The sequence below is a fragment of the Mya arenaria genome, chromosome 6 (assembly GCF_026914265.1).
Source record: "Mya arenaria isolate MELC-2E11 chromosome 6, ASM2691426v1".
In the NCBI taxonomy this organism is placed as follows: Eukaryota; Metazoa; Mollusca; class Bivalvia; order Myida; family Myidae; genus Mya; species Mya arenaria.
The window spans coordinates 35,559,046-35,585,171 of NC_069127.1; the positions used below are offsets into that span (position 1 = coordinate 35,559,046).

The following is a 26,126-nucleotide window of genomic DNA, read 5'->3' on the forward strand; positions in this document are numbered from 1 at the left end:
GATTTTTTTTGCCGTTATAAAAAAATAGTGCCTTAAAGTGACACTCATATTTAAAATCGATACATGCAGATGTATAACAAACATAATTTTTGAGTGATCAACCTTTAACTACTTACTAAATAATGCATTTATGGAAAATAATAATTACCGATAACACTATTGTAACTGTGTATTTAATAGCTTAAAACACACAAATATATAATGACTGGTGGGTCTTAAAAGACTATCAGTGATCAACTATCGTCTCATAAGGTAGAAATTCCATGTTTTCTGCACCTTTCTTTCAAATTAAATAGAAATCCTTCATACCATTGTTTCAATATTTATTGCTTTTCGGTAAATTAAAACAATTGCATTAATTGTGGTACATCTTATTTGGGTGTATTAGAGCGCAGCTTTAAAACCTTTTATCAGGTTTAGACTTTCAATTTGGCCTAAATACAACTTAATTTATAAAAACATACAAAAAACAAGTTCTGAATGCTATTGAACGACAGAATACTTCAATCACATCAGACTGCTATCAGATAGATAGATTGGAAGCTTGAAAGATTGTTGTCTCCAGCCTGAAGGAAGGAAGCTGGCATCATTATAGTAATGTTCATGCAGCCTTTGGGCTAAATTCTTAAGGAACAAATTATTCGGAGAAACCATTATCATGTATAGCTCCATGTAAGACAATTGGGCATTAATGGACGGATGCTCAGAAAATTGTTAGCTATGGTCATTATGATTCATCATTCTTATTCATGTAATTGCATGTAGTTTTCAGATTGGACAAAGATCATTTGTATCATGTAAATGTTTTTATCTTAAAGGCCCATAACCTGTAATTTTGATGTTTAATGTTTGTGTATTAAAGGCCCAGAAGCTGTATTTTTGATGTAAAGGAATATCAAATATAACTGAATGTTTTGAAAAACTACATAAATGTATTCAAAAGAAGAGAAAATAAAAAATAAAATAACAAAAATATTGTGACAGCAGGTATCCAACCAATCAGTTTACAAATAAGATGGGATCCATTGCATGATGGTAAATAATTTACATTTAAATGTTAACAACAATGCACAGTTAACAACGTTGTTAACTTCATCAAAAGATCTGAACAATCAGCCCATGTTTGGTTAAGCCAGAAAAGAAATAAAGAAAAGTCCTGAAGACACGTTATACAGCCAACCAGTTATTTATATTGTTACTTTATTAATGTAAACATATACACATTTCAAAATAGAGTTTGTGCCTTTAATCATTATGAATGGATTCTTTACAAATGCTGAAACATTTACATTTAAAGTATAAAGTTGGTTCAACAACAAAAATTCCAAACACAGAAATGTATTTCTACACAATCATCATAAGTTCAAAGTAATATTATTTTGACAATTAAAAAGAAGAAAAAAAAAAAAAATAAAGGTCCCCTTTTGACACAAACTCAAAATCACCAGCAATGCTGCTTTAAGGGCCAGTGTATGCAAGATACCGCAATATTAACATCCTCCCAATTTTCCCCGGAAAATAAATTTCCAATCATTTCAGTCATTTTGTCATTCACTTCAGTGTCCAAATTAATTAGTCCCCCCTCGTTACTACACATATACTTCAAGATAATCAAAACTCACCGCGACAATAAAATCATACAAGTCGTTGAGCCAATTTTGGCATGAACCAATCGGAAAACCCTTCTTTTCCAATGCTATCAGAGAATTCAGAGCCCTGAGAAATCTTCAATAACTTTTTCATCAAGTCCTAGAGGGCTATTTACATATGTAACAGGACAATCATTTGCAGACTTTAAACAAGACAAAAACTCTATTGATGTAGTGTAAAGATACCAGACGCCCATCAGAACGGAGAATAATGGGCTTCGATGATACGATGATACATATTTTGTCTTAATGGATAGAGAGTGACATGTTAGGAAAACCATGAGATGGCGCTCAAAACTGTAACAATTTGTTACAACTGCTGAGGATTTTTAACATCTGCAGGTAAATTGATGAATGAGATCATATTGGATTTTTTTTATATAACTTCATAGATAAAACAAATTTTACATATTTTGTCTTGATTGGCGGGTAATTACATATTAGGGAAACCATGAGATGGCTCTTAAATATTCTAACATTTATAAGTTGTTACTATAGATGAGGATTTAAACATAAAATTTAATTATTGGATTTTTAAAAAAAATGTACTTCATTGATAATAGTAACAACAAATTATATATTAAGTCATACTTTTAGGGCTTGGGGTGACATTTAAAGTAAAAATATGTGATGCCATCAAAGTATATTTACCAAGTTAACAATAGACTTTAGAATTAAAATATTACCAGGTGAATTTCAACAAAAATATTGAGATATCAGTGGAAATTGTTTGAATATTGAATAATGAGCTTTATTATTACAAAAAATACATAATAATAACTCTTGTCTTGATGGTGAGAGATCAGTGACATTTCAGAAAAAATGTGTTATGCCACTTATATGTAATAGAAACAAAACAAGTAAACAAGTGGCTTCATGATTTAAAATTTCAGCAGGTGATAAACATTATTGATGAGTCTACAACAATATAACATGACAATTTCTTTATAATGAGCAACAATAATACAATGATACATATTTTGTCTGAATGGGCAGGGAGTGACATTTTGAGACCAAATGATGCCACCTAAGTATCATTACCAAGTTAAAATTAAGGGACTTCAAAATATAAGCAGGCAATAATATATGGATTCAGTCTTCTTCAGTCTTCTATCATATTACTTATACTGAAATTCTTTTTTAATAATGAGCTTAATTATAAAACGATATACATTTTGTCTTAGTAGACAGGGAGATAGTAACATTGTAAGAAAACGTGAGCTCCCACTAAAATTGTAATTTTTAAGAGTTGTTACCACTGCGGAGGAATTAAAACATTTGCAGGTAAATTTCTTTCAAAATATAGTTTTATTTATATGGTAATTGCAAATGTTTTTAAAAACAAGCTTTATTTAGAATTTTTAATATGAAAGGTTAGAAGTTGAGTGGAATGATACGGAAGAGTATAATTATGGAATATACAGGTGAGGTGATCATGTAGACAAGTTATCTTGTTTTATGTTGACTTGCTAATTATAACATGTCGCAATAATTATGTTGACTTGTTCACTAATTAACTAGAAACATCAACATAGTTATTGTGATGTGTTGTGTTTTTACTAGCAAGCCCACATTAAACATTAATTAACTCATGCTTCATGACAATAAATTAAGTTATAACATGACATGTTGCAATAAATATGTTGACTTGGTCACTTCACAAACACATGTCATGTTATAACTCGCAAGACAACATAAAACAAGTCAATATGACAACATGATCACATCATCTGTATATACGATATACTCTTCTGAAGATTGATAAACCATTTCAAAGTCATCTCTTTAGTTAAAAAACAAATTTTCTCTGCAGCTTGTAAACAATTGGCCAAATTAACTTTGTTGAAGTTTTCAACGTGATTAACAACATCGTTATTAAATTTTAAACATGAAATATATCATGTGCTCACACAATCATTTACATAAAAAGAAGTATGTCTGAAACAGTTGTCTCAAATGTTGTAAGGAATACAGCAGATCACAAATGTATCCATTAAACTTCCAATTTAAAGCACTAACCTCTTGGAATTTAGCAACAACGACATTAACAACTTTGTTAACTTAAACATTTGTGAACAATTAGCCAAATAATTCACAAAATGCAGTGATTTGATAAGCAAATAGGAATCACATATTTCTCTCAATGGGTATAAAAAAAATAAATCATCAATTTAATACTATAAATTTTATATATATTAAAAGAATATATTACAATACAATCATGGTATATCATCTTGGGCACCGCAGCATATTGATAGCATATATGATATCATACAGGTTATGAACAGCTGGGGTGCCAAAGATGAGATATTACTGATGTGGGTTTTTTTTACAAATAATTGCAGGCAAACTTCTTGTTCAAGTTAATTAATTTTTGCATTCATTTCCTAGCTAATCTTGACATAAAACATTTCCTAATAAGAACATTCTATTTCCCAACGGAAAAACAACCAGATAGCAGTCCAGAACTCGGTCCGAGAAATGATAGTATTGATATTTAATATCAGTGGGCTTCGCTGGCGGATGGTTCAATGTTTAGTCAGGAATATAAACTTCCCGATCATATCAGACGCTAACTAAACATGGCATCTGGTTACAAAAATTGATGAAAGTGTGTTCTTTTTCACAGATTATGAATCATACTGGGAATTAAATTTGTTATTAATTCTATCTGCTCAAATGAGATATCTTATGATTTCTACACATAATTTTAGTTTCTTTGCCATTTTATTCCTATTGTATTGCCATTCTTAAGAAACCATCCAAGACAGATGATGTTTCAAATACAGACTTGAGCATTTTGGGTGATTGATTGATAAAGTTAAATTTAATGGAATTGTCGAATGTAAACCAGCAATTTTGTCTGGTAAATGATTACCATGACAGAAGTGAAATTAGAATCATTTTCAGCCTGGCATTCTAAAAGACATGAACTACCAGCTCCATACTTCCTTTATAACAAAGAATGAGACAAGGAAACCAAATGACAGAAATCTTTAATTTGTATCAAATACTTGACTAGAGTTATCCAACTTGATTAATTAAGAAGGTTTGGTGATTGTGAGCCCTTGTTTAAAGTGCCAATGCAATACATGATGTAATTGCTGAGATATTGACTTAAATATGCAAAACCTTAACCAGAATTTCTAATTTGAATAATAAAGGGCTATAATTTGCATTTTATGCAAAAAAAAACAGTTATCTTACTTGGACATTTAAGTAGGTTGAGTGGTTGAGTACCATTGTCCAAAGTATCATTGCAGTACATCATGTAGTTGCTAAGATAATAACTTAAGTGTGCTAAGATTTAGTTCAATAAAAAGGGCCAATAATTTGCATTATATTCAAGACAGAGTTATGTCACTAAATTCATTAAGTAGGTTGGATGGTTTGCAACACATGTGTTATGTTCATTCTGAGATATTTGCTTAAATGTGCTAACATGCAAAACCTTAACCAAGGTGTGATGCCGACACCAGGGTGTATGGCTCTTGTTATTCTTCGAATAATCAAGCAAAAAAATTACACACCGGAGTACTGTTAAGTATGAAATAAATCTGCTTCTAGCGTATTGACAATTGGATGTTTTATTTTGTTTGTCTGATCGTTACATTATCCCCTTATCGAAAGAGGGAATAATTTTGCAGGCTGGCAGATTTTCCCTCCATCATTTGTTCAGTCAATAATTAATAAATGAAATCTGGATCTGCCATAGACACAGCCACAATGTAAATGGGTTTGTTGAGTAGATCAAGATAAAGGGTTGGTACAATGGTTTATACATTGTGACCACATTTGGTAAGGATTTGATAAGACCAGATCAAGTTAGAGAGCAGACAAATTGAGTTTTACAAATATTTGTCTTTTTTGTGTGTGTGGGGGAGGGAAGATCTCTAGAATCAGAAATGCATCCAGACTGTTCATCCAAAGCAGTCCGGATATTTAATAGGAACTCCTTGGCCATTCCATCGAAAAAAGAACCCAGCTGTAAGCTGGTATATCAGTAGAAGTAGTGAGTAAAATCATTAACAATAATATCTATCAATTGTAGTTTTTTAACCTGAAATTTGTATTACTAAGTTCAAATTAATTCCCAGTGATGTTTTTTATTTCATAAATAATTAATACTTCTAAGAGTGTAGTCATTATGTTTAACTAGTAAATTAAAATTATTACACTATCTACATGCAGTGTTGTTTAATCTAAAGAATTCTGACTTAGTAAACTGTCCATATACATCTGAAGCTGTTTTTGATGGAAAATGGCCAAGGAGTCCCGATTGTGCATAATTACATGCCTATTACAATATCCCGCTCATTTGGTAAAGACTGAATTAGGAATGCCTGATTAAGAGTGAGGTCTATGGTCAAGTTTTGACAATGAAAGGGCCATAATACCAGAGCAAATATTGCAATGTTAATTAAACTTGGTCATAATATCAAGCCCATAAATATTGTGACCAGGTCTCGAAAATGCAATCTGGCTGTTGATTGAACTCAGTCAAGCTATTATGCTAACAAACATTGTGACCAAGTTTTGTAAGGATTTGAAAACAATTGCTTAAGCTGGTAAGGGCGCTTGAAGGTATGATATCGCGAAATATAATTTGGACTGCACAAATGCTGGAAAACATGATCGGCATAAATCAATGTCTGCCACGCTACATAAAAATATACTAACTACGGTTTGCATATAGACAATAGGATGTTTTCTTTTCACATCAAAAGACATAACAAGTGGGTGCAGGCTGGCAGATTTTCACCCGATTTGTTCAGTCAATAAACATATAAATTCCGGAAATGAAAAAGACACTGCCACACGATAATAGGTTAGCTGAGTAGATCAAGATAAAACATCCGCTGTCTAGCCAACAAGATAATTAAAACAAGTGAACAAAGAAAATCATTCTTTGCCAAGAGTGCCTGGCCGAGACAAATGAAACACCACTTTAAGTGTCCTCACGATTTATTGGGAATCAAACAAGCGACGAAGAAAATGTGGTTAAATCTTGCAGCATTTGGTCATAGAGGTTTTGCTTTCTACATTCTAGAAACTGCTATCAAATTTGGTGAGAATTTCAAAGATTTGAAAGAAGAAATCATTAATAAATTATTCAACTTTTCCAAAACGCAATATTAAAGACAAAGTGATTAAATTTTTGCAAAAATTAATATAATAATTATATCTTCAACATGTGTAATTATATTTCACTTCCAACAAATGCGACTAGAATTCTTTTGGAGTTAAATTATTCAGTCCTTGCAACTAATAATACAAATTGTCCTTTCAGAGTCATATGCAACTGATTGTTCCCTTTAAATTGAGTGTTTTAAAATCTGGTTTAACAATATTGCTAACATAAATGACCTAACTTAAAGGTCGTATAGATATGTCACGAAATATTTTGGCCCCAATTTCTCTAACAATATTATGTCCGTTCATAATAACAGGAGCAAGCTGAGCACACTATAAGACTTAGTGTTGTTTTGGTATAAATTGTGTAACATTCTCATTTTAAAGACATTTGAAATTTAAAAAGGAAGTTACCTTCAGAATTCTTTTTTCATTTTTTAGATTAAGTTAAATTACATTCTAATTTAGCTGATTTAAATATTAGGATACTTAATACAGCTTCGTAGGCTTAATACTGTATTTGTTTAGAAATTGGAAATAGAAATCGACTATCAATTAAGCACCACGCCCACTTACCCCTGTCCAGGGCGGCCTGCAGTGATTCAAGTTGCCGTCTCAGCAGATACAGCTCAACCTGGACCCTCTGTTGGACATGCAGTCTGAAATAAGCAAATACATTGATATAAATGTAGATCTTTCTACTATTGTTTACAAATGAACTCAGCATTTCAAGGTTTTGAAGCATTAAATGATTGTTGCTTTTACACTGCCCCATTGGCCAATCAAGCAAAGGTGAGGGTCAAATAAAACACAAATGTCTTTCACCTGTCGTTCAAATGAACACATCACTCACCGCTTGCTTCCCTGTCAGCAATTAGAGTATACTTTTAAGTTTGCACATAAATAAGAACTGAAGAGGCAGGCTTATACCCCGCCAGCATTAATATTAATTTATGTACAATTTGCTGAGATATGATAGTAACAAGGTCACTTTGACTGACAGATGGACACATTGATTGACAGACAGACACATTGAGTGACAGACATGACAGACAGACACATTGAGTGACAGACAGACACATTCACTGACAGACAGACACATTTACTGATAGACAGATATATTCACTGACAGACGGATATATTGACTGTCAGATGGAGACATACACTGATAGACACCCACATTCACTGATAGACTGACATTGACTGACAACTGGACACAGTGACTGACAGACAAATGCATTAACTTAAAGATAACCACACTTTCACTGACAGACTGACACATCAACTGACAGACAAACAGACATCGACTGACAGGTGCACAGGTATCAACTGACAAACAGACACATGACTGACAGACGGACACAAAGCTCGATAAAGGTACACGCAGACTGACAGACATTGCAATAACTATATGCCTCCCTGTATGTGAGTATGGGGGGCATTAAAACAGTTCAATAACATACCGAAAACCATAAATGTGAAATGCAGCCACTCAAGCCTTAAGAAACATTAAGATATGATGAAAATAATGCAATGGTGAGAATTACACAGCCAGTAAGTTTGTATAAGTCTCAATTCCACAGCCTCTTCAGCAGAGTTGCAGTGTATCCCTGTGAATATCATCAATCATTAATGATTACTAATGCATTTCTTGGCCAATATAATGCACATGCACTTAAGAAACAAAACACAATACAATACATGTACACCATTGTTTGATGCATGACATATTAAATCAAGAATATGTGTTGGTGTTATTACAAGAAAAAACATTGATTTTACCCAAGAAATTTGATGTTTTTCATTGTTTGTTTGTTTTCAATGAATTCAAGTGCTTTCAATTGTTCTTGCAATGCAAACAACATCAATAACACACTCATTCGGTTATCACCACACAAGTATCTGGGAAAAATTCACTGACAATCTCCAATTTGAATGATTTTTAAAGTAATAACAATTAATTTGACAAAAATTTGTGGGGTTGGTGAGACTTGCTCGATACAAAGCTGCATTCTACAGCCAGCTATTATACTGACTCACCCAGCAACCAAGTTTTATGCAAATCTGTGCAATGAAAGTTTTCTTAATTTCCAAAGCTATATCTCAGCAAAAAAATTGCTAGCAGGGAAAACGAGATTTTGCCTGTCAATTGCCCATCGGTGCATGATGAAATGCAAAGCATTATTGAGTACCAGTGGCAACAGGCAGTGAAACCACTGCTTTCATGGGCTTACATTCAATATTGGTCCTATCTGGATCTTATAATGATGTAGCTAATCTGATTACTGGTTATTAATAACTGACCAATACAGTGAATGAAGTCAATGATGAATGGCCATAAGATTAACTTAAGTTGCAAATAGAATATCCCCAATAGAATTTTGTGCTATAAAATAAAAATGGTGAACTATTTCCAGCCCATGTAAACTTGCAAAACAAAACAATATTCAATATGTGACATATATGTAGGAAATTTACCTGTTAAAAAGAGTGGTCAGTTGAGTAATCATATCATCTAAATCACCACTGTCAACTGTTCTGGTCTGCCGGTCAAAGTACTGGACATTCCACTGTAGATCCATGGCTGTACAGGCTGTATGGTGGAGAGACAATATATCAGTTTCAGGATACAGATTCAAAGAGCTGGTGCCATAGTCACTCACGTCTTGTGTCTGAGTTTCAGACTCAGGCTCAGAAAACTGAATTCTTAAATGTTTAAAAAAAAACTAAATTGCAACTAATTTGAACGACAAAAGTGTGCCTGATTGTAGAACATACTATTTGTTACAGGTACAGCAATTTTTATCATCTTTGCTCCTGTATAAGTATTTTTATAGCAAAATTTTGCTATTCTGATTTTTAGTCTCAAACTAAGAATTTGAGTGAATAAAGGCCATGGACTTGAAAACAGGCTCAATTCTGCCTTTTAGTTTCATACAAGCAAAGTTTATATCAGAGGCAGATGTGATTATGACATGAACATTTAGAGCACTGCAGGGCAATGGCCAATGCCCCTCTGCTTGTTTTTTCCAGTCCAACAAGGAGCATAACTCCACAATCATTAAAGCTAGAGTTATAGGTCTTCCTACACATGTCCTTTAAATGTGTGTATTGTTTCTGGCAACATGTATACCAAGTATAATGATTATCTAGCAATGTTTTTTCAGCTATGGCCAAGGATAATATAAGTTTTATTAAAGACAAACCTCATATGTGACCAGTTACAGGATTAAGGGCCCACTTTTTGGTAGAAAATGAGATAGTAACAGTGACCTTGACCTTAGCCCCACCCCCCTCAAAAGCAATCCCAAGCTAGCTCTTCCCATAAGCTACCTACACACCAAGTTTCATCAATATCTATCAATGCTAACTAAAGTTATTGAACAGAAACCAATGTTTGACGCCCGCCCGCCCGCCCGCCCGCCCGCCCAACGACAACCTCATTCTAATAATCCGGTTTTCGTTGAAAACCTGATTAAAAATACTGAAGAGAAAATTTCTTTTTTTAGCAAACTTAAGGCTAAAACTAGAAGGTTATATGTTTGAGAAACAATTGGAAATTTAGTAAAGTTCAACAATTTATTAGTTCATTTGTTTTCAAATATACAATATATATATATATATATATATATATATATATATATATATTACTCAAATATACACAATTCTAGCATCAACACAACAACCTAACTTTACAATTGAATTATTAAGTGAAACATATTTGGTTACCATGGCAACCATTATTATTGCTGATGTATGTTTCTTAAGGTCATGTTACAGAATAATAGGAATAAATAACATTCTTCAACTAAAATTTTTTACGTAAGTATCTGGTTTAAAAGAGAGCGCTGGATCGGTACATATTGGCTTAAATCAATTTGCTGCTGCGGCTCTTTAAAAGGAACAATCCATTTCCATTTCATGGACAGTATGAATATAAGGTTAGGCTATGAATTATATCCATGGTTTAGTGCCCCCCCCCCCCAAAAAAAATAAAAAAATAAATAAAAATGATTTGGTTAGGGTTACATCCTTTTCAAAAACAGGGTGGGCAGGTAAGTTCTTTTTTTTTAAGGTGACTTTATATAAGAACATAATTGTCATTATTTGAGAATGGTGTTTAAGTTATCTTCATTATAAAGCTTTAAAGGTTTTAAATTACATATTAAAACACACACAAAGAAATAAAGATATATATATATTTTTTTTATTTCTTTTTTCTACAAACTGACTATAGAAACAGTAAGGTTGGCACCTATTTCGTAGGTAGCCCCAAACCAAACATTTTGTTTTAGGCCTTAGCCATTTATTCATTGAAATGCTGTAGACAAGTATATGGTTTTTTAATAGCACAACCCCAGTTCACTAAGCAAAATTGAATTACTATACAAAGTCTGATGTTTTGATGGTTATTTTAGCAGAAGGTTCTTTTAAGTTAAATCTGAAGTTTGTGAGAAAAGAATTTTCTGGTTTTCAAATAAAGTTATTTGAATGCAATATAATTTGGTCCCAGAGCTAAATTTTAATCATTACAAACTCCAGACTAGTGGCATCACCAGTTTTTAGTCCAAAGTCGGACATAAAATTCTCCCATAGTTGCAATTAGAATGAATTGAACTATAAAAATAAGTTCATGTCGAAAACAACACGAATTTTCCAAAGGAATGAATTTTGGTCCAAAAGAGCCATAATGGAGAAAAAATGGAGTTAATATTTAGTAAGTTAAAATAACTTCTTTTTAAAAACTATAATCGATGTCACAGTCTTTTTGACTTTCATCTTTTAGGTTTTGGAGGCAATACCAGAAGATTATTATTTACTTCTGATAGGGATGTCCACCATTATTTTATTGATGGGTAATATCAGATGTAGACTAGAAATCACCCTTAAGGAGCAAATTATATCTCTGCCAACACAGTCAATAAATAGCAGAATTTCTGATGTATACATTTTAATTAAAATAACTACTTATTCACATTCATTCAATGTTTAATTGAAGTCTTTTGCACTATTTTCATAATGTACAATGCATCCTTACCTATTTCAGACTGTCGAAATACTGCGGCCATATTATCACTGACTTTGACAGCTGCCAGATGTGAGGTCACTTCCTGTAGACTGGGCACTACATATTTACATACACCTGACAGGTCTGCCTGCTTGTTATTACAGTAAGTCTGTAACCAGTCTATCATCAATGGAAAACTGCTCTCAGGCGTCAGACTGAGTGCCAATTCTAGCACATGCTTTAGTTTCCCATCAAGGTCTCTGTAAAAAAAAAGCAAAACAGTTTTCAATGAGATAGGATGCGTTTTATTTTCATGATAACTTTTTCTAAAAGTATCATGCACTAACTTCACAAACACTACGGTAATTTATTCCATATTCAACATAGTTGTATTCATTTCTATGTAGAACACTAAGTTTGATCAACAACAAAATACTTAATATTATAGCAAAAATGATAAATCTTACAATAATTTGCTATACAATTGATTAAACAAAATCAATTTTATAGTCATTTATGTAGTAGTTAGATTCCATCAATTAAAAAAAAAAAAACTTACTAGATACATGCCATATGCCCCAATACAGTCTCTCTTCATCTTTTTGCCAAACTTTATAAGCTATACGCCATGTAAAAACAACTTTTGATGCATGGTATTTCCATTTTGATTTTATACCAAATATTTATTAAGACAATTATTGTACCAGATCATATGATTCTTACCTTATATGATTTGTTTCCATCTCATGCATAAATAATGCCATATTCCTCATCACCATGGCAAAATCTGGGTCACTGGTTACCATGGCAACATCAGGAAGTTGCCGTGGAAACAGGCCTAGTTCAGGATGGGGGCTGGCCAGACGCTCATTTCCTGGCCATGATTCTAAATGTTTGCCAACCAGTTCAAGAGACAGCTGTAAAAGAATGAATTGTAAATCTCAATCAGAATTAGTTGTGATCTGCATTGCTAATGATGTCTAGAAAATTTGTCAAAGACGAAACAGTTATCTCTTTTAAATACTGGAGAAAACTTCAATAATTTCAATGAAATAAACATTTGGTGCCTAATAACAAAACAAAATACGGCATAAAATAAATTTCATTCAAAACACAATTTTTAACAGAATCTGTGATTAGCTAGATGAGCTTTTTCATCCTCAATTGACATCAGCTTTATACATACTTTTGATCAATCTCAAAAGACAATTTAAATAAATCTTTTAGATAACAAATTCTGTCCATAATCACTCATACCTTCCTGGCCTGTGTATGGCGCTGCCTTTGTACATACACACTGTGACATGCTGCCTTCACCGACTTCTCAAGGTTGTTACCATGGTTAGAGTGCTGTACAACCTGGGCTGCAACCTGAAGGTTACATTATACCAATAAAATTTCAAATATAATGCTGTGTATGTCGCTGTCTAATTCACACTGTAACACTATGACCTCACTGACCTTTAAGATTGTTACCATGGTAACATGGTCAGCCTCCTGAATGTTATACATGTTCATTAAACCACCAATAGATTAAACCATACCATTTTATGAATGTTCAAATACAGTTAAAACCTGTTGGCTTAATATCCCAGGGACCAGCCAAAATACATTAAGCCTGGTGAATACCGAGGCAAGCTGGAATGCTTCCAAAGACAAAAAAATCAGTCCTTTAAAACAATTTCAAGCCATCCAGGAAAATCAAGCCAACTGGTTTCGAATGTTTACATAATTTAATGTAACTGACAAATTTTGGTATAATTCTAAGAGAATTTCAAAATGATCCAGGCAATGATAAAATTGATTTTCTCTTAAAATAAAAAAGGGAAGGAATACAAAGTTGACAGATTAACTTGCAAATATGTTGACCTGTCAAATATATTATTCTGGCATTGTCAAAATTTCAATGTAGCTATTCATATGACAATATTCCAAGACTAAATATGAACAGCTTAAATTGATAACAGGGAGTTGACAATATAACGTCTATTATGACAAATGTTACACAATACCTGCAGAAGACTCTGTACTCCTGGCTTATCTCCCCTTGGTAACTCTTCCCTAAGGAGGTTATGAAGTTCCAACAGCCAATCAAAAACCACCATGGACTTGAGACCGAGCCCACTGGCTATCAACTTTAGATCATGGGTTTCATAGGGCACACTGTCCTCCTACAGAAAGACAAATTTAAAAAAAATCAGTACCTGAATGTTTACATATTTTGAGGGGTGAAGTTTAATCTATATATACATGTAGTGCAAGAGTATTAAATGACAATAAACATAGCAGCATGAAAATTTTTTTTTGCTCTTATCCATTTTGATCATTTCTTTTAGAAAGTTAAAAAAAACAACCTCAAGCTGAAATGCTCAGATTCAGATGACTATAATGTAACCCTAATAAATGTTGTTTTTTACAGCAGAGCAAGAACTACCTAAAATCAAACCATCTCAAGGCTAAGCCTCAGCCATTTTTTAGTTGGTCAATAGACATAAATTGGCAAAAAAATTTATGCAGAGTTATAACAAGGAGTTCTAACAAGTGTTTGCTGCCAATCTTCAACAATTGCTGGGGTCTTTTTGAGTATGAGTGAATCAAGCCCAAAGCAGGGTAAAGGGACTTTACTGTGGGATCTGTGAAATTGTTTCCAAAGCCATTTATATTAATTTCAAGGTACTGTATTATATCATGCATAGGACGCATTTTTTTTACCCTCAATTCTCGTCTTAAAAATTGCCTGCGTCTTTTCTATGCTATAAGAATTTCATCTCGGGTTTTTTTCCAAGTCCATTTCAGGTCGAAAATATCGGACCGGGGAAGAACGCGGTAATAGTAAGTATCTGTACTTCGTCACCGAAAAGAACAACTGACATAGGTAAAATCACGCAAGTTAACACACGCAAAAAAATGTATTGAATGTTTACTTTAAAATGATTTATTGAGAAATAAATTGAAAACAAACATGAGTGTTTACTTGTTTACAAAAGGGACGCTACTCACAAAAACTCGATGTGAGTCAGCACTTCAACTGGATTGAGTTATAAGGGCAATGGAAAATTGGAAAAGGAGGTAAATATCAATTAAGAGTTGTTAATAAAGGAATGTGCATAACGCAAAGTAGCATTATTGTCACTATCAAATCTTTTCAAATGTGCGAAGGTGTGAAAAACACCCGCTGTCTGTCATTAGAAAAACATCAATAGAACAAACTATTGCGATGGTAAGCATGGTTGTTTGTTCGCACTTTACCCAACGTGCCTTCCACTGGCAAGGCTAATTACCGACACGCATTAATTATGCCAACATGCTTTAATCCGCGCAGCAACAAGCCTTATCAAAAAAATCATCAGTTTTGACAATACACAGTTTTCCGATTGCAACAGTTGCAACGGTTGACTGTCATTCAGAAGGCATGTTGGGACTATTGCAACGGTTGACTGTCAGTCAGAAGGCGTGTCGGGACTATATATTACGGCATTTGTAAAAGTCTTATAATATGCGTGAATGTTCTTAAAATGTCAATACTTATATCATTGTTGTGTATGCTAAATTACCAAAATATGACGATAATTATCGAAATACACAAGACAGTTATCGAAATATGCCTTCTATACAATTTTTTGTTTGTTTTTTACTTCAATATATGTTATATATATATATATGTTACTTTACCAACCTCAACTTTTCGGCTCCGATTTTGACATTTTTCCGCTGCGTCCTATCTTATATATTTAGGGGTTTTACCCGTTTTTTCAACTATTTTTTGCCTGCCTCCTATCTATGCTAGCGTCCTATACATGATATAATACGGTACTTATAAAAAAATAAATATATTGTACGAGCAAAAAAATACAACATTACAACTGTTCAATAGCTTAAAGTTAAAAGCCCTCAATCTTGATTTCAGGATCAATCCGGAACTGTTGAACTGATGTTATATATAAAGGCATTGCAACACATATTATGCTGCCTTGCTTATTTTCATTGGTAACACTCATGTTAGTACCAAGTTTCATTGCAATGTCTTAATTTCATTTTTTTAGTTAAAGCTGAAGGGTTTAAGAATTAACACAACAATAATTTTGCTCTAATGTTACCTCATATGTCTTTCTTTCATAACAGAAAGAGATAATAAAATCTCATTAACATAGTTTTCTATAGTGTTTGTGTAAGTACGCACCTCGCCGGGGATGTAAATCTCAATGCCTCTGTTCCTCATGGCTCTAGATATCTCCCCATGCCTCGCATCCATACACAAGAACAACCTACAAGAGCAATAAAGCTATTACCAATAATTGTGTTTTTTCTATATATAATAAAAATGCATTTCACACAATATTCTAGCTGAATTGAGAATAGATATTATGTCAAGACAGCCTACCTGAAATCTGGGTGTGGTTTTATAGTTGGGATTTCCCCATCTATGACCCCTCTCTCGTTGATACTGAGAACCCCGTGAGGCTCCAAGAGGGCATTTAGTCTGTCCAACACTGAGGCACTGAAACAGTTGGATTAAGGAATAATAATGCATATTTTTATACTGCATGTCATGAGCACTTGAGCCATCGGGGGTGTAAAAATAGTGCTTAACCAGTCTGGAATATTCTTCACAGATTGAAACATAAATCTCTCTCAATCATGGATGAGTATTTAAAAAAATAGCGCTGCACAGCAAATCCAAACGCACGAGGTTTATAGCAGTCAAACACAGAGCATAACTTGACAATAATCTAAAGCTAGAGTTATTGGCCTTACAAAAAGCCTGACACATAGCTCTGCTTTCAATTAGTTTGGAAACAATTCCACTTACCTGCAGAAATTAACATTGTCTACAAGCAGCCAATCACCCTGAATGAGCGACTTCACCAGGAGGCTGTCAATCCACTCAAAAGCCCCGCCTCCTTTCCCAGCAACAGCCAATGAGAGTTTCTCTTGCAGTTTAGTCAGTCTCTGTCTGCATGTTGACACTTTTTCTGTCAAGTCTGAAATCATCCATATATTACAGATATTCCATGTTCATCATATTTAAATTCCTATGAAAAATTAAGAAATGTCAGAAGATAAACAGAACAGAACAGAACAGCATATTGTCAAAAATACAAAATACACAAATACATACATTATATATACATACATTATTACAATATTATGCATGTTAGAAGCTACACACAACAGAGCAGAACAGCTCATTGTCAAACATACAAAACACACATACATTAAATACATACATTGCTACAATGTAATGCATTTTTAAACATGTATATCTGTTAACAGAAATCCATCAAGTGACTCTGTATTTAATAAACATCACTTACAAGTAAGACTGCCCCTTAAACCCCAGCCCCATCTGTCCAGATGGCTTACCATGTAACTGCAGCTGTGAGCGAGCAGCTTTCCTGCAGACTTTGTTTACAGCCTGTAGTTTTGTTATCTGTGCTCTTCGCTGGTCCACCTCCTCAGAACTTGATACACCAATTCCTGTTGAGAAGAAGAACAGTTCAGGCGTGTGTGGGGCAAATAAAATGGGTGCACATGAAGTTTTGATTTCTTTACTTGCTTACAAGTTTCTTAAGTTTACTACTTAACCAAATGAGTAGCTGCACATTTAAAATGTACTTTCAATATGCAAACAATCAGCTTCATTTATAGTTATAGCAAAGGTAGAAGTTTTTGAAGAACAACAGCATCATGTTGACAATACCAATATTATCAAAATACTTCACATTTTTTCTTAAAAAATTAAAAAGCTAATAAAAGATATTCATGTATTTCTCTTTATTTACTATAAGGAAATTTAACGAAATGAAACGTTTCAAAGACTCTTATATGAATTACAAACCTGATAAGGTGCAGCTTGTGAACTGTTTCCATAGTTCCTGTAGCTTGGTTACTGTTGCAATGCTTTCATGGTTGCTAAGCAACAAGCACCTGCTGCAGATTTCGTCAACAATGACCTTGACATCAGCAGCAACTTCCTCAATGTGTCTGCTTTCGTCTGCCTACAAATACAGAGAAAATATCAATGTAGATATATAATTAATCCGAAAAAAACTTTGACATCAGTAGCAACCTTCTCAATGTGTCTGCTTTCAACTGTTTACAAAAGATAATAATCTTGTGATTAAATGTGTAATATGCTATTGCTAAGCAAGAACATTTTGCAGCAGAATTCATCTTCAATGGCCTTGACAACAGCAGCAACCTCCTCAATGTGTCTGCTTTCAACTGTTGACAAATAAAGACAAACATATATAAATATATATATTGAATGTGTAATATCCTTGTTGCTAGGCAACAAGTTTTTGCAGCAGAATTCATCTATAATGGCCTGACATCAACAGCAACTTCATTTATGTTACTGCTTTTATCTATCTACATATACAGAGAATATATAAATTGAGATACTGAAAGTGTACTATCCTTGTTGCTAAGCAACAAATTTTTGCTAAATATTTTATCCACAATGGCCTTGACATTAGCAGCAACTTCCTCAATATGTCTGCTATCATATACCTAAATATGCACAAAACAACAATAAAACCAAAACTGTTTTTGCAATACATGTAACTTATTATTTGGTTTCCCGAATAACTGTCAGACAGTATAAGCAACTTCCTCAATGTTTCTGCTATCATATGCCTAGTTATGCAAACAACAAAAATAAAACCAAAACTGTTTTCTCAATAATTTGATTTGCCTAATAACTGTCAGACAGTATGTTTATTATTACAAGTGCAGTTAGACATAATTGCTGCCTACACATAAATAATTCAATCCAAGTACAATACTTAATGCAGATTACGTCTATTTCCTGGGTGGAATTAAGATGTAATCGTAAACCATGGTTTGACCTTTATTTCAAAATAATTCAATGTTTGTCCAATACATGAAGGAGTAAGTGTTTAAAGAAGCATAAATTTTACAGAAAATGACTTTCAATAGGAATGCCTTTCAGAAGCTTGAAATTTATTGAAATCTACTTAATGATGACCTTTTAAGTCTTACAGGTTTCAATTTTGTTGCTGTTTAAGTATTTTTACAGTTTGCTCATATCTTTCGCTGCATCGAACCTGACCGACTGTGTGACTGCTTAAAGTCAATTAAGTAACAAATTACTCTATTTTCAGAACCTTTGCATGATGAGCTGGGAAAACATAACGAACAATGAAAACCAGCCTCTTTATTCCAAAAATGCTGTAATCTACTTTATGCTGGTGGTCACTGCCTTTGGTTGCCTGGGTAACCTTCTCGTCATAGTCATCATTTTGTGTTTCAAAAAGTTTCGAAAATCGTCCATAGCCTTCATTTGCCATCAGTGCTTTCTGGATTTAATAAGGGGCCTTTATGGTCTACTCTTCGGATTTTACTTACTCAACAATGTGAATGTACCATCATGTAACACTATCGGAGCATCCTATGTTTTGTTTGTGACACTTGCTGCTTATAATCTCCTCGCCATAGTGGTCAATGAAGAATGCGAAATGCAACGACCTTCAACTAACAGGGACAAGAACACCTTCTGCGTTGTGTTCGGTATCGTGATTCTCTGGTTTACATGTATACTTATTCACATGGGAGTAGCGTTCCTACCTAAGGAACCGGAGTATATCCCTGGGGTGGGGAGTTGCATATTTTCCTATGGAACACCTAGCAACCTTGTTCTCCATGTTTTATGGATAATTCTGGTATCCATGGCAATATTTCTGACTCTGCTTCACTTCCTATCCATGTACTGCAGAATCCGTTTCAAAGCTAGGAGTCTGAAATGGGCTCTTATTCACCGATCATTGCTGCGAGACGTATTTACAAGCAATGAAAACGAGGAACTAGACCCGAAACTGGTTCAAAAGAGTTGCCATAGCAACAACCTCTACACTCATCTTTACCTAAGGAGAATTAAGATTCTAACACTTATGGTTGTGACATTTATCTTGTTTTGGTACCCATTGTTTCTACTTACAATAATAGACCACAACTTTTCATCCTCCGTCCAGATTTACAAAGGCCTGACAATCCTGTCCTGGTGCCACCCTGCTACCACACCAATCTTTACATTCCTTATTCTACATGACATGTCCAACAAAGATGGCCTCATGAGCAGAATATATTCAAATGTGTATCCCATGATGCAACTGTACCATGATCCAACCAATCATCCGATTGTTTGCAATGACTGGGGACCAATGAACTCGGGGATACTAAACACACACTTCTCCACAGCAAATACACCTAATGACCTTAGTTCAATGGATGACCTTGAAGGTGAAAGTTTGCTGCATAAGGTCAAAGACAGTGAAGATATTGACGAAACCTCTCTTGTGATCAGCAATGATGTATACAGCACCATACAGACACCAATCGTCATTGAAGAGTGGGACTGTTCCCCTACCAGTCCAGGAAAACAACGCAAACAATGAACCATCTTCATGCAAGGCCACAATAATATGTGTTTATAAAAATAGATGTTGTATTTCTGAAGATATTTTTTCTTTTTCTTTTTTTTTGTTTGAAATTCTGTGGGATATTCATCTTCCGCCGGGAGACTGGGGGATGGATAAAAATCGCGGGGGTATTTTTACTCTGTAAGGGATATGTCATGTATTTTACTGGATTTTAATTTTCTATAATTATTGTGATGTGTCCTTATTTATAGCATATTCAAATTGGAAAATGGAATCAATAAGCTGATGGAACTAATTCTATGTGTTTAATCATGATATCAGAATGCAGCTGCATGTTGGTATATGATGATAAAAATTGTATGCTTAAATAAAACAAGAGCGCCGTTAAGCAAACAACAACACTTGTCTGTTGTTTATCAGTAAAAAAAAAAGGGACATTACTCAAAAATTATTAAAACCAGAGTTAATGGCTTGGCTTTAAATGTGTGTACTGTCTCTGGCAACATGTGTACCGAGTTTCAATTGAATATCTTGAATAGTTGGTTTTGTTGCCATAGGTAATTTAGCTTTTGCACACAAATGACAACATGACAACAACAGCATCAAAGCTATGAAATCACCTTGCCTTAAGTTGAAAAACTAAGAAGCTAAAGATGAGCCCAAATATCACAAAATTACTTACTTAAGTAAAATCTCAATCAGTTAAAATTTAAACCAAGATTTGATATAAGTATTCTTTGTGATAAAGGGCCCAGGACCTTTTAGTAATGATTATCAAGAAGCAGTGGATTCTATACATATATAGGACATAGACTTGACAATGTCTCAAAACCTTTCAGCCTTATAATGCTTTAATATATTTAATCTAAGCAATTAATTATAACTAAGCCATATCTTACCTGTTCAAATCCGCCAAGAAGCTCCGTGGTATCCATGGCACTGTTCATAGCTAAAACATTGAGCCGGTTCCCTGTAAGCTGGGCCAACATCTCCACTGTACTGGACTTGCCACTGGACGGGGAACCAACCTGGTTGAGAAAAGGGAAATCCAAGATATCATGTCTTACCAAAAATTAAAATTTAGACAAGTGAACCCAAATTTGTTTTGATTTTAAGTTTATGAAGGTCTGCCAGCACCCGTTTGCTGCAATATAGATTGACCCCGCAGTGTTTCATCATGACATGGAGTAAACATGTATTTACTGGCCGTAAGTAGAACTGACCATAATTTCCAGTCACTCCTATATATCAACATAATTAAAGAAACAGAGTTAGATACAGGAGATGTGTGTGTGATACCCAAGCCTTCTTTAAAATGGAAGCCTTGTCCTTTAAACTACCTAGAGTATAGCACCAATTGCTAGGGAGACAACCTTTTGGGGATTTTACTAGTACTGAGTACTCCAAATTTCCAAGAACTGCCCTTTAATGCCGAGGGTACGACAAGGTAGTTTCTGGTATTATCTTGTCACATCTTTCGGTATAAGGCGGTCTGGGAGGCATGACAACCACAAAGCAGATACAAATACATTTAAACCATGAGATTAATTCGAGAACATTTATTACCAGTGTAACGGGACTTGCTACATGGTCATAAACATGAATCTTCATTCCTTTAAGCCGTACAATTGCATTGGTCGTTATTTCGGTTTTTGGGGTGATAAACATTTGAAATAAATGATGACAATCCAACTTTGACATGAGTGTTGATGTCGAATAATAAAGGGCCATTATTTAAATTATATGCAAAATAGAGTTTTCTTTCTTCATTGATTAAGTGGGTTGTATAGATGGGAACACATATTTAAAGTTTCAATGCAAATACATGAAGTATTTGCTGATTTAAAAGTGGTTACATGCAAAACCTTAACAAAGGTGTGACAACGATTCTATATGGGTGAAAAGAATAGCTCTCGATAGTAGAGTAAAAAAAAACTCTCAAGTAAATATATTAATTAATTTGTTATTCTTACCAATATTGCCATCCAATTCATTTCCACACACTTCATCAGCGACTCCAGAGGCCCGAGACTGTGATGCAGAATCTGCAATGACCTTTCCCTGTCACCATGGTGATAGCCTTGACCTTTGACCTTGAGGAAGGAGTGACCCACTTGTACATGGTCAAGGTCACAGTAGAAAACTCCAGAGCAGGAGTATGGTGTTGGGTCTGCGGGGAACAGGGATTGGAAAAGGTTGTAGACCTGTGAATGATAAAGTGTAAATATAAAAATATTTTATTGCAAACGCTCCCCGTATTGAGGACTTTGGTCACAACTTATCAATGATCGTATTGGTAAATCACCTTTTTAAATCAATATTGTTGTGCATCAATATCTATTTTGAAAGTATTAATTGCATTTGTCAGACCAAACATAGATATGATTTTCTAGTAAAACATTTAATTTAATTTGTAACACTTGCGTTATATATAATATTTACGAGCAAAATTTTGATCTTATGACATTTTGTCTTACACTTGCTTATACAATGGGCCTATGTCATCCAGGAGTGCATAAAATGAACAGTTTAAAGCAATAGCCAAAATCAAGGGTAGATGTAAAATGTGTGATCTATGTCATTCAGGTTTCAAAAGGCTTGTTTGCATATTATTTAAGGAATGAATTGCGGGATTGATGTCATTGATGAACGCAATTGGGCTGGTCAAAGTGTGAGGACTCCACGAGAACTTTGACCAGCCCAATTGCGTTCATCAATGACATCAATCCCTCAATTCATTACTTATATTTACACCAATATTTTACGGGACCTGCTGACACAATTCAAACAATAACAAGATCGATAGTTTTTATGTATATTTTTATGCGATGAATTGCGATCCGAACATATCCGAAGATGTTGCGTTCATCGATTGATAAACACAATTGCCGAAAAGCATTTTATTTAATGAATGGAAGTTGAGGTGTAAATATAACTGTAATAATCCGTAAAACACTACAATGAAAGCATATTTTGTAATAGAACCTACACATACAAGGACAAATTTGATAACAATAGTACAGATAGCTACAAATATGAGTATATCATACCCACTATTTTCAAACAAATGTGGATACTCATCAATTTGTCATACAAAGTAAGTTCCAAGCAGGGTTTCTAAAGACCGACAATTTGCCAGACTGGATTAATTTCATCCTTTCAGTAACAGAAAATATGGTGTTTTTTTTAAATGACCTTCCCGGACCGATTGAGATTTCAAACTTTGAGAAGCCCTTGTTCGAAAAATAGGGGAAATGGTACCTGTTGTTTATCAGTGACGGTCCTCATCCTGTCTGAGTAAATCAGGCCTATGTACTCCCCTGGGTCAAGATGGTCTTTACTCTGTACAAAACACAAAACATATGTTCAAATTCCCTTTTAGAAAAGGGACATTACTTAACAATGATTAAACTTTTTCTTCCTTTAGTAAAAATAACCTTGACTTTGACCCCACATACCCAATGCAAGCATAGTGTACGTCTCTACAAGAGCTTGCTATAAAACTAAATTTAATCACTGTAAGTCAGTCTAAATTCAAGTTAAAGAAAACAAAATGTTATTCTAATTTTAGAAATAGCAACCTTGATCTTGACACAATTGAAGTCAAACATAGCTTGCTACATACAAATTGTCATAACTACATATGTCATTTCTAACACAAGTTACTGACTTTGACCTGATCCCTCTCAATAGCAGCCCGTGGCCCCCATGACAACCTTGGTCGATTAACTATTGTTGAAAACCTGTTTAACAAATCTGATAACAGAATCCTTTGAAAACCTATCCCATCATTTTTACCTGGTTTTGAACAAGTAAATCACACCAGCGGAAGAGGTCACGCAGATTGAACTCCCAAGGCCCGCCTTTCTGTCCAAACGAGCCCTTCAACACAGCCTCCTCATGCATCTAGATAAAAAGGCAATTCGTTAGTTTAAAAATGAAAGAATAGAATTTGTAATTCCAACAATTATGATTAATAAAGACTTCAAACAAAGATAACTATACAGTTTCTTCACCATTATAAAGAAACAAATGGCATTCAATGCCGTTTAAAGAGCCCTGTCTTCATTTTTTAGCAGAGTTTGATCAGGTGATGAGTTTCCTCAAACACCTCGACAAACCTGTTTCCAAAATAATGTTTTGACAGTGCTCTGGTTTAGTGAACAAGGTTTGTGTTTTAAGAAACTAATCTCTGGTAAAAGACCAGAGGAGGGACATTGTAAGTGAAGTAGACTGCACTATGTTCCATTTAAAATGATGAAAAAATAGTGTAAAGTTATCTTTGTTTAAAGTCTACATTTGAAGCAAAATATTGCCTTCTTATGAAGCATTAATGATGCAATTATCATGTGGTATAGTAAACTATAGAAAAGGGATGTTATATTAGGAAAATCAATGAGGGTTGGTCTAGTTGTATGCTTGAAGCTGTCTACCATTCACGGACAGGGCCACAGTCAGGGGCCTTATCTTAAGCTTGATAATGGACACATGTTATAATAAGAAAACAAATGAATCTCAAAAATAGCTCAAGTAATAACCTAAGAAGGGCAAAAGAAATGTACCTTCATGTTGAATGTAACCATGTTACGGAGTGTATGTTCTGGTATATCTGTGTACATGGTCGTGGCAATGAACATGAGGTCCGCCTCTGAAAGCGGCTCCACATACACCTAAATACACAAGCATGATAAACATATACATCACTAGAATAATCATAACATAAAAGGGAGCCTCTAGGAAATTTGAAAGAATATGCCCATGCATTTAAACTGCATGAAAAACATGAATCAATCCCCATATTTACATTTTTCAGTTATATTAATACAGTAAAACTGCGATCGCTCGAGATCGCCAGGGACCGAGCCAGAACCTCGAGGGAACCGATGTTTCGAACGACCCGATTTTCAATTTTCCAGTTAGATATGACTGTTTACTAAGACCAATTATATGTTGCGTTGTGGAAATCGCTAATATGTTCAAGGGTTGACGTAAACTAAATGTAAAACGCAAAAGAAAAAACAATAAATGAATAAATAGAAATGTTTATTTTAACAAAAAAGCACATTTTCGTAACAAGCAACATTTGAATGACAGTACATATTGTGGTATTAGTCAGATTTAAGTTTCCCAAAATCAAGGATTGTTGATTGGCGCATTTTGTCGGTTTCGCGAAACTGTTCAATCATAATGTGACGTGACAGGGTACAGAGCTTCTGAAAATCCCGGTCATCATCGGCAGTGAATTCAAAGAACCTTCTGACCACATCTGAAGCGTTAACTTCTCGTCATTAACTTCTCAAAATTATCTTCTCAAATGCCCATACCAACTAATAGCGGTCATGCGTTAACAGTTAAAAACAGTTTTTCACACCTTAACAATATGCCTTTCAACTGTCATTGCAATTTTTACAACTTGCGAAATTTTTTACACCTAGCAATAGTTGTAGCCCGGAATTATAGCTTTTCTGGTTTTCCCGACCTAATCCCCCGGTACAAACAAAATTAAACCGTTGTAATATACACATGTTACTTAGGAAACAATAGAGTCAATGGACTGTTACATGAATGTTAATAGCTCGAAATTCACCTTTTATTTGTACCGGCATGGGAAAACCCTGTTATGTTAATTCCGGGCTATATGTATTGTTTGTTTATTTTGGAACACGCGTTCGGGAAAAAGTAAGAAATTATGTCTTCGAGGGAGCCATAAGGTTTTGTGCACGAATTGTGTACTTGGGACTGAGGATATTGCTCGACTGCTCGACATAATTAGGTTTCGATGCAGCGTGGGTATATTTTATATGAAAATAGAAGGAAAAAAGTTCGGGACCAAGCTCCGACCTCGAGGGAACGCCGGTTCTCAAACGACCGCTTGTTTGAGGGAACGCAGTTTCACTGTATTAAAATTTGGCTCATTCCAAGACAAAAAATAAA

The 26,126-nt window shown here is 34.3% G+C and overlaps 2 protein-coding genes across 2 annotated transcripts in view; one reads left to right on the forward strand and one right to left on the reverse strand.

Moving 5' to 3' along the window:
• The window catches only part of LOC128237544 (midasin-like), a 102,404-nt gene that overhangs the window by 46,573 nt on the left and 29,705 nt on the right, over positions 1-26,126 (reverse strand). Inside the window, exons 34-49 of the mRNA XM_052953135.1 lie at positions 24,755-24,862; positions 23,991-24,098; positions 23,454-23,534; positions 22,166-22,396; positions 21,092-21,220; positions 17,630-17,789; positions 17,155-17,268; positions 16,601-16,772; positions 16,172-16,288; positions 15,971-16,055; positions 13,803-13,961; positions 13,048-13,161; positions 12,514-12,707; positions 11,821-12,050; positions 9,261-9,375; positions 7,359-7,441 (exon numbers count right to left, since the gene is read on the reverse strand). Coding sequence (XP_052809095.1) covers positions 7,359-7,441; positions 9,261-9,375; positions 11,821-12,050; positions 12,514-12,707; positions 13,048-13,161; positions 13,803-13,961; positions 15,971-16,055; positions 16,172-16,288; positions 16,601-16,772; positions 17,155-17,268; positions 17,630-17,789; positions 21,092-21,220; positions 22,166-22,396; positions 23,454-23,534; positions 23,991-24,098; positions 24,755-24,862 — 2,200 coding nt within the window. The remainder of the gene's footprint in view (positions 1-7,358; positions 7,442-9,260; positions 9,376-11,820; positions 12,051-12,513; positions 12,708-13,047; positions 13,162-13,802; positions 13,962-15,970; positions 16,056-16,171; positions 16,289-16,600; positions 16,773-17,154; positions 17,269-17,629; positions 17,790-21,091; positions 21,221-22,165; positions 22,397-23,453; positions 23,535-23,990; positions 24,099-24,754; positions 24,863-26,126) is intronic.
• On the forward strand, positions 1,878-20,407 carry LOC128237546 (uncharacterized). Its single transcript, XM_052953136.1, has 3 exons — positions 1,878-1,991; positions 11,830-11,953; positions 18,918-20,407. Exon 3 carries the CDS (start codon positions 18,927-18,929, stop codon positions 20,205-20,207), a length of 1,281 nt encoding a protein of 426 aa, XP_052809096.1. The 5' UTR covers positions 1,878-1,991; positions 11,830-11,953; positions 18,918-18,926; the 3' UTR covers positions 20,208-20,407.